General features: G+C 43.8%; 1 protein-coding gene across 1 annotated transcript in view; it reads left to right on the forward strand.

The window, feature by feature from the left end:
- The window catches only part of PDILT (protein disulfide isomerase like, testis expressed), a 36,821-nt gene extending 32,754 nt beyond the window's left edge, over positions 1–4,067 (forward strand). Inside the window, exons 10-12 of the mRNA XM_026002983.2 lie at positions 663–841; positions 2,629–2,718; positions 3,706–4,067. Coding sequence (XP_025858768.1) covers positions 663–841; positions 2,629–2,718; positions 3,706–3,942 — 506 coding nt within the window. The 3' untranslated portion in view covers positions 3,943–4,067. The remainder of the gene's footprint in view (positions 1–662; positions 842–2,628; positions 2,719–3,705) is intronic.
- The last annotated feature ends 4,628 nt before the right edge of the window (positions 4,068–8,695 follow it).

Consider the following 8,695-nt stretch of genomic DNA (forward strand, 5'->3'; position numbering starts at 1 on the left):
GGCTAGGTGCCTGGGCCAGACTCAGAGCTAAAGGAACTGTCCCTAAGGAAGTCTGCTGTCCCCTTTTTAGGGGTCATTGTCCTTGTCATAACCTCCTGTTCACTTCTTGGATGTATTATCCTCCACGAGACTAAAAGTCACTGTGGTATAATGGTCACAAGTTAAAGCAACCTGACTTCAAATCCCACTTCCTCTGCTTAATTACCTGGGTGACCTTGGGCCGTGACTTAACCTCTGTTGGAAAACTCTTGTGCTTTCTCTTCTCTCTCTCTCTCTCTCTCTCTCTCTCACACACACACACACACACACACACACACGATTTCTAGCAGAACGTGAGTAGTCGTCTGGTATAAATATTTTTCTTTTTTTTTCTTTTTCAACTGGAGTGGAAAGCAATGTTGAACGAAAAACAAAGAATAGGAGAAAATGTTCCAGCATGCTCAAAGTGGTAACATCTGGGTAGAGGGGACTAGATCAATTTTTTTCTAGTTTATTTCATAGTGACCAAGCACTGTGGTTGAAATGTAAAATAAGGTAATATGCTATTCAAAGACATTTGCATAATAGCAGAACCACTAGTAGAACACGGTGATGTTTCTGGGGCAGTGTTGGATTTCCATCTTTATTATGTGTGAGCTTGCACAACAGCTCTTCTCTTCCAGATGCACCCTGGTCGGAAAAGTGTAAGGCGTTGTTCCCAGTGTTGGAGGAGTTGGGCAGAAAGTATCAAAACCACTCGACAGTCACCATTGCCAAGATTGACATCACGGCAAATGAAATTCAGCTGATGTACCTAGACCGGTACCCCTTTTTCAACCTGTTCCCCACCGACACTCAACAAGTAAGGGGCTCTTGGGACCCACATATGTGATTATCACAGACCTAGTTTCTCCTGATCGCCAGCTCCGCCTTCTACCAAATCAGCTTCATTCTCAGCTCCATCTCTCATTATCCTCTCATGTTCAATTTGAAGAGTGTTCTCCATTAGCTTCCCCAGAAGTCCCAAGACTTGCTATAATTGTATCCACCTTGAGTCAGCTGTTCTGTCTTGACCCAGTCAATGACCCCAATGATGTGGGGTCTTGATTAGCCAGGCCCACTTCCTTCTGGTATTGGGGCAGAGCTCTACTCAGATGATATGGAACATGGTGGGGGTAATCTCCATGTGAATATTGGGGCTAGGGTACTACAAGAAGAAGGAAGAACACATGATAGAAAAACAATGTCTTTTACACACCAATATCATAATCACCAAGCATCGTCAGTGTCATGGACCATACCCTCCATGCTGCTTTGGCACATGGGCAAAGGTGCCCATCAAAGCACTGCAAGTGAAGGTTCCTGCCCACTGAGTGTGGGAAAGAGGTCATGATATGGACCTACCTCCACATGCAATTGGAATTAAAGGGACAGATTCTGGAGGGCAGTTATTCCATGCAGACATGGGATTTTAAAGAATGCTGAGAATTTTTTTTTAAAGATTTTATTTGTTTATTTGACAGAGAGAGAAAATATAAGCAGGGAGAGCAGATGGCAGAGGGAGAAGGAGAAGCAATCTCCTCAATGAATAGGGAGCCCAATGTGGGGCTTGACCCCAGGACCCCAAGATCATGACCTGAGCCAAAGGCAGATGCTTTACCAACTGAGCCACCTAGGTGCCCTAAGAATGCTGAGGATTTAAGTCAGATTAGAAGAGGGGTGTGAACTATTGGCAGGAAGTATAATAGGCATGAGGAAGTAGGCAGAAGTGTGGCCACAGTGCTGAAGGAGAAGCCATCCTGGTACAGAACATGCATTTGGGGCAGTTGTGGGAAATGAGGCTGGGTTGAGAGGGTGGAGCTGTCACAGATCTTCCATTATCCAAGAAAGAGTGTAGACAACCAGTGGGCAGTAAGCAGCTTCATAATCTTCTTAAAGACTGAAAGAGGAAAGGGACCTAGGGGTGGCCGAGCAACAATCATGCATCAGATGCTTTGTAAAATGATAACTAATCTTATTCTCCTTGTTATAATAATAGCAACCATCTACCATGCTCACTTTGAGGCAGGTATTGTTATTTTTTTAAGATTTATTTATTTTAGAGAGACAGAGCAAGCAGTGGGGAGGAGCAGAGGGAAGGGGAGAGAGAATATCTCAAGCAGACTATACACTGAGCATGGAGCCCAATGTGGGTTTCAATCTCATAACCCTGAGATCATGACCTGAGCCAAAACCAAGAGTCAGCTGCTTAACCAAATAAGCCACCCAGATGCCCCAAGTCAGGTACTGTTTTAAGTACTTTTCATCTAGTAACTCATTAAATTCTCCTAACAACTTATGTGGTAGATACTGTTATCAACATCACATTACAGAGAGGGAAACTGAGTCATAGTAAGGTTACACAGGGTTTGAGCCCTGAGAGGGTGGCTTCGAGGTCCATGCTCTGAAGCACCACATTACAGCATATGATGGAGGAATTTTTTATTACCCCTATCTTAGAGCCATGATAACAGGCTCAGAAAGGCTAAGGAACAAGCTCACTGTACTCAGATTGTTAGGAATTTGGCCTTGGATTTATTTTATGTAGCAATCCCTCACTATTTTGCAGGAAGAGGCTACCATTTTGACCTTGTTCTGTTTTCTTTCTAGGCTATAATGTATACAGGAGAACATACCATGAAGGGTTTTTCTGACTTCCTGGAAAGTCAAATCAAGACCAGGATTGAGGATGAAGATGAGGTAAGGCAAAACGGCAGTACCTGCAATTATTCTGTTCCATACAGAATCATTAAGAACTCAAACAACTAGGAAGGAGTGTGCCAAAAGTCCCATAATCTTGTGCTCTCTAGAGAGTGTTGGCAACGAGAGAACAACTACCTAGACTGGATGACTTTATTTCACTTACTACAAGGAAGCAGAGATGGCAGGCTTTAGAAGCAGAGAAAAAGGTTGTGACGTCTCCTAAGGCTGCTTCCCTGGGTCCACTGTTCCTGAGTTGGTAACCAAATGTCTTGACAGGATCCAGTGCTCTGGCATTATTTTCCTGATGGATGGAATAACCATCCCCTTTCTCTCCAAATCTCAAATTCCATTCACACCTCAATGAGGCCAGCTGCAGGAAAGTGCCCCCTGTACTAGTTAGGACCCTTTCAGTTAGAAATGTCAGAAATACTACTCTTTAGTTGAAGCAACAATGGGAGTTTAATCTATATAACTGGTAGGACATTAGGCATAGGTGGATTCAGGAGTCCAAACTCATTTTCTGTCTCCCCATCGCTGCTTTCCTCTATGTTAGCTTTATTCCCAAGCAGTCATTTCCCCATGGAAGGTCAAAGATTGCCCCACAGCTTTAAGCTAATATCCTCCCAGCTTAGAAAGTTAAGCACCTAATTCTTAGTAGTCCTACCAAAGTCCTGGATAGGAATTTCATGATTGGCCTGGGTCATGTGCCCAGCCCTGGAGCTAGACCTGGGCAGCCAAGCCTGTGTCCTTTGAGTAGAGGAATGGGATTCCCCAAAGGCCCTATTTCTGGAGGGCAAACCATGTTGGGAATTTCCTCACCTAAGCCAAATGGGCCTTTGTATCTATGAGGATCCTCCAAGAGCCTCTCTCTGGGCATTACCAGAAAAAGAAGGCTTGGTAATTACAATCACAATTATCACATATTTGTTGCCTTTTTATTTCTTTATCCTATTTCTTCCCTCCTTCTTTTCTTTTCTTGATTAGCTGTTGTCTATTGAGGAAAGTGAATTGACAGAAGAGGAGGCATTAGCTGAAGAAAAGAAGTTAGCTTTTATCAAGGAAGAGTTAACTGAACAGAAGGTGCTTGAGCTGGAGAATGTGACAAAGCTGGAAGAGCCAGCTGGGCAGAAGGAAACAGCCAAGGAGGAGAAAGAAAAGGTGGCTAAGCCAAAGGGACCTCCAAAACAAGAGAAGAAACCAAAAGTGAAGGAAGAACTGTAATTTCTCCAAAGCCAAGAGCCATTTCCCAGGTCCTGGCATCATTTTCTAAATGGATATAGTCCAAAAAAATTATATATAATTGTGGTGAGTGGAGGCTAGACAATTAAAAACTGCTGAATATCTTTGGCCCTGTTCTACTTATTGCCTCTTTTTCCTGGCTGGTGCTGTCTTAGAAAAGCTGTTTGGTCCAGAATTCAGACAGCATTGCAAGCCAAGCCGTAACTGCAACATTTAATGAGCATTTACAACATGCTGCTTAGTCATGCAATTCTCACAATGTCCCTTTCATTATTCCCATTTTACACATGGGGAAACTGAGGCAAAGAGAGGTTAAACAACCAGTCAGGATCACACAGTTAGGAAGCCCTTGAGATATGATCCCAGGCACTCTCACTCCGGATATTGCATTTAATTACTATGCAGACACTGCTTCCACTAGGTTGGAGTCCCCAGAGTGGGGATTGATTTGCTTGTGCTGCATTTTGACAGAAAGAGATTCGGCCCCAAACGTGTCTCCAGTCTTCAATATCTCAGTAAGTGATCCACTTTCTTAAGCAGCAACGTGTAAGAATAATGCTCAACTCCCTTTGTTTACTACCCTAAAAATAATTCCACCAGTCTGTGTGACTCCACCCACTTGCACTGACCTGCACCTACTTCTATCCACTGACACAGGCCTCACTTATCTTTACAGGACTCTACCCACTTCCCTCCATGTGACCCCACCCACTTCGCTCCACTTCCTCCCACCATTTTCAGCCCTGGAAGTGTCCTGAATGGTGTGTCCAGAATGCCATTCTGTACCTCTGTGCCCACTCCCCCATCCATATTCCATAAAGTTGTTGAAATGATCTTTTAAAAAGCCATCGTCTTGAAGGCTTACAACACTACCTTGTTCCAACTCTAGAACAGAATCCTTATCACCTTTAGAATAAGATCCAGTCTGCTTACCACACCTTCAAGGCCTAGAACTTCTGGCTTCACAGATCTCTTCTGCTTTTTCCACCCTCCCTCTCATTTTCTAGCCTCCAGCCATGCTTCCGGTCTATTCTTTAGTTCAAGTTCTCTCTCTCCTCATGGCTATTTCTTCTGCCTAAACGCACACACGATACACTCCCAAGGATCTTCATGCAGATGTGTCTTTTTCATCCTTCAAACCTCAGTTCAGATGTTACCACCTCAAAGAGGCCTTTCTAGATACCAATATTTGACTGCATCTTAATTTGCTGTGCACTAATATATTGCTTGCTTCCCCCACTGCAAATTAGATTCTGTATTAGTTTCCTATTATTGCTCTGACAAATTCCCACAAATTTAGTGGCTTGAAAAAGTACCAACTTACTATCTACAGATTTGAAGGCCAGAAATCAGAAGTCAATTACACTGAACTGAAGTCAGGGTGTCATCAGGGTTTGTCCCATCTGGAGGAGTACCCTGACTTGTCTTTTTTAGCTTCTGGAGACAGCCTGCATTCCTTAGCTCGTGGGCTTGCCCAGGTAAGGTCACATCAAGATCCTGAACTTCCCTTTTGCCATGTAAGGTACCATTGACAGCTGCTGGGGAAGTCATCACTCAGCTGACTACAGATTCATGCTGCTGATTCATGATAATCCTTTTGGCCAAGTGATAACAGAGCTCCTCTTAGAAAAAGGAGGCGTATTATCTTACCCACCAAGGTCTTTACAAACCCTCTGGGCCTTTCCACTTCTCACCTGTCATGTAAGAGAAAGGCTGTTTGTACTCTTTCAGGCCTCCTGATCCAGCTTCTAGGCCTACCTCTCCCACCTCTAAATCTGGCCTGTCCACATCCAGATGAAGCAGGGAACAGCCTGAGGCTCTAAAACTCACCTGAGCCAGACTGCCCTGACAGGAGCAGGTGTTAGTATTCAGGACGTGGTGTAAGGTTCACCTGCCTCAGCCCTAAGGCTATGTGGCTCCTGGTCATAGGAGGGGTTCATGGAGGCTGCTAGGAGTAAATCATGCAGAACGGAGTCCCCGATTGGCCAGCAGCCAGAGAATGCATGTACTACCTGCAGGTCCACCAAATGCATCTGGGGCTTTAGGAAGTGGGGGCTCAGGTTGGGATAAGCAGTTATAGGTAAGTAAGGCTGGTGATGACCCTCTGTTGGGAGGGTCTTCTCCCTTGGTTCATTTTCTACCCCGTATAACACACACTACTCTCACATATATCCTTTCTATTCTGTTTGATCCGTTTTTCAAATCTCTCCACACCTCAGCTTCATTCTCTCAAAAAAAGACCTGAAACCACTTATCCCTCATGACTGAGCATGGAATATTTTTTTATCTCAAGGAGTGCAGTGCATCATAGGAGTAATCTGAATAAGATAAGGACTGTAGGGACAGCTGGGTGGCTTAGTGGTTGAGCATCTGCCTGTGGCTCAGGTTGTGATCCTAGGATTCTGGGATCGAGTCCCACATTGGGCTCCCTGCAGGGAACCTGCTTCTACCCCTGCCCGTGTCTCTGCCCCCCTCTCTGTGTCTCTCATGAATAAATAAAGTATTTTCTAAAAAAAAAAAAAAAAGATAAAGGCTGTAGTATGGATTTAACATGGGCTAGTTGCATAATCTCAGGGAAGCAACTCAATATTTCTGAACTACAGTCTTCTTGGTAATGTGTTGCTGCGCCTCATTGTATGAGACACTAAATGTGAAAGCATTCAATATAGTCTCTGACCCGAGAGAGAGACTCTCAGTAAGGTGACAGCTGTCAAGATTATTAAGATCAAATTTCTTACCCATGTTTAAAAGTTCAGAGAAGAGCGTTCCAAGAAGATGGGAACTTCTGATAAGCTGAATAAGGTTTGTTCAGAAATTTTTATTACTTTTCTGGAAGCAAGATAAAGAAAAAAAAGGTCAAATTTGGTGATCTTGATGAGCAATGTCAATGAGCTGGCAGTTCAGGAAGTGTATCAGTGTGAATTTGAGTGGAAAGTGTGCAGATAAATCTTTTGTGAAGTTTGGCTATGATAGGATGGAAAGTAGGATGGTGGTTGGAGGGAGTGTGGGGTCAAAGGAAAGTTTCTATAGAAGGGACTAGCAGACAGAACAAATAAATAAAAAAATTTTTTAAAAAAAGAAGGAACTAGCAGATGAGAATACTCCAAGAAGCTATGAGAAGAGAGTCACAGGAGGTAGGGATAAATGAAGGTGAGTCAGAAAGGCTATGAGCCCAGGAAGAAGGATGATGCCCCCATCATGGCAGGAGAGGAGATGTGAAAGATGAGTCCAGAGACAGGAAGATGAGAAAATGAGGGAAGCAATGCTTAGTGACTCCAATAGAGAAGATCATGATGTCATTAAATGTGTGGGGATGGGAGACAGTAGGAATTTCGAAGAGTGGAAAAACAACCAACTAGAAAAACACCACAGGACGATCCAGCTGTGTTGAGTGTGGGGGAGGCACAAATGTAGGTTTTATTATTTAGGTAGGTTTTATTACTATTTCTCAGATATAGCAAGGCTCACAGATGAGAAGGTGAATGCCATTGAGAACATGGTTGATTATATTCACAGATCCTAAGGAGGGGGTGCACAGGAAGAGGCACCAGGGTCAATCAGGAGGCCAAGGGAGAGGGGAGATATGAGCAACAGCCTTTCTTGTGGTTTCCATGGGAAGGAACAGGAGAGGCAGGGTAAGCAGGTTTAGGATTGGATAGTGTGAATAATTTCCACAGGCCCTGGGATGAGGGAACTGTCCCAGGTTGTCTGGTGCCTGGCCCTGGAGTGATTAGGGTAGGGGAATAGTGGCCCAGAGTGTGAGAGCTCCCAGCAAAGGAGGGCTCTGGGTAGTTGGTTTGCATATGAAAGGCAGATCTCAGGTCATCTGTTTGCTATCACTATCTCTAGGAATTAGTTAGACTAGGAGGGGCAGTCCCTATAGAGTCACCAAAGCCCCAAGATGTACAAGCAACAAATATAGAAACTAGAAAAATGAAAAATGTGGTTATTAGACTGATGAATAATCTCCAACACAAATGCCCCACTTTCCTGCCTGTAGCCTTTGCCCAGACAATTCCAGGAGCTACCTGGAGCCCCCATTTAATCTTTTAAGGACACCCTGACTCGGGTTTAGACAGGGCCTCATAGGCACCAACCAGAAATGATATTCACCATCCAAAATGGAGAAAAAAAATATTAAGAACACTTATTTTCTTCTCAAGCAGTAGGGCGGGGAGGGGGAGGAAGGACACATTCCTATAGGAGGGAAAAAAGGACATGGTCAGTTGAGAAAAAAAAAATAACACACAAATGGAGAGATAATGATTTCTCTTTTCATTGAAGAACAGAAAAAGTAAACAATGAGATTTCTCACTTACTTTTTTGAGAAAGGTGAAGGACAAAGATGAAGCAAAAATGCTCAGGCTTGGTACTATGGTGGGATTATAAACTATTTATTTTTTAAAGATTTTATTTATTTATTTGAGAGAGCAAGCGAGCGCACAAACAGGGGGAGGAGGAAAGGGAGAGGGAGAAGCATCGCTGACCAGGGGGCCCAACGCAGGGCTCAATCCCAGAACCTCAAGATCACAACCCAAGCCAGCCAGATGCTTAACCAATTGAGGCAACCAGGTGCCCCTAAACTAGTTTATTTTGAAAAACCTCTCTCTGGAGTGCTGTTTAGGAAGTATCAAAATTCTTAAAATGGCACCATTCTTTGACCCAGAAGTTTCACTCCTACAAAATTATCCTGAGGAGTATATTGCACAGTGCTTGATGGTTACCCTACCACTAA

The sequence above is a fragment of the Vulpes vulpes genome, chromosome 3 (assembly GCF_048418805.1).
Source record: "Vulpes vulpes isolate BD-2025 chromosome 3, VulVul3, whole genome shotgun sequence".
Lineage (NCBI taxonomy): Eukaryota > Metazoa > Chordata > Mammalia > Carnivora > Canidae > Vulpes > Vulpes vulpes.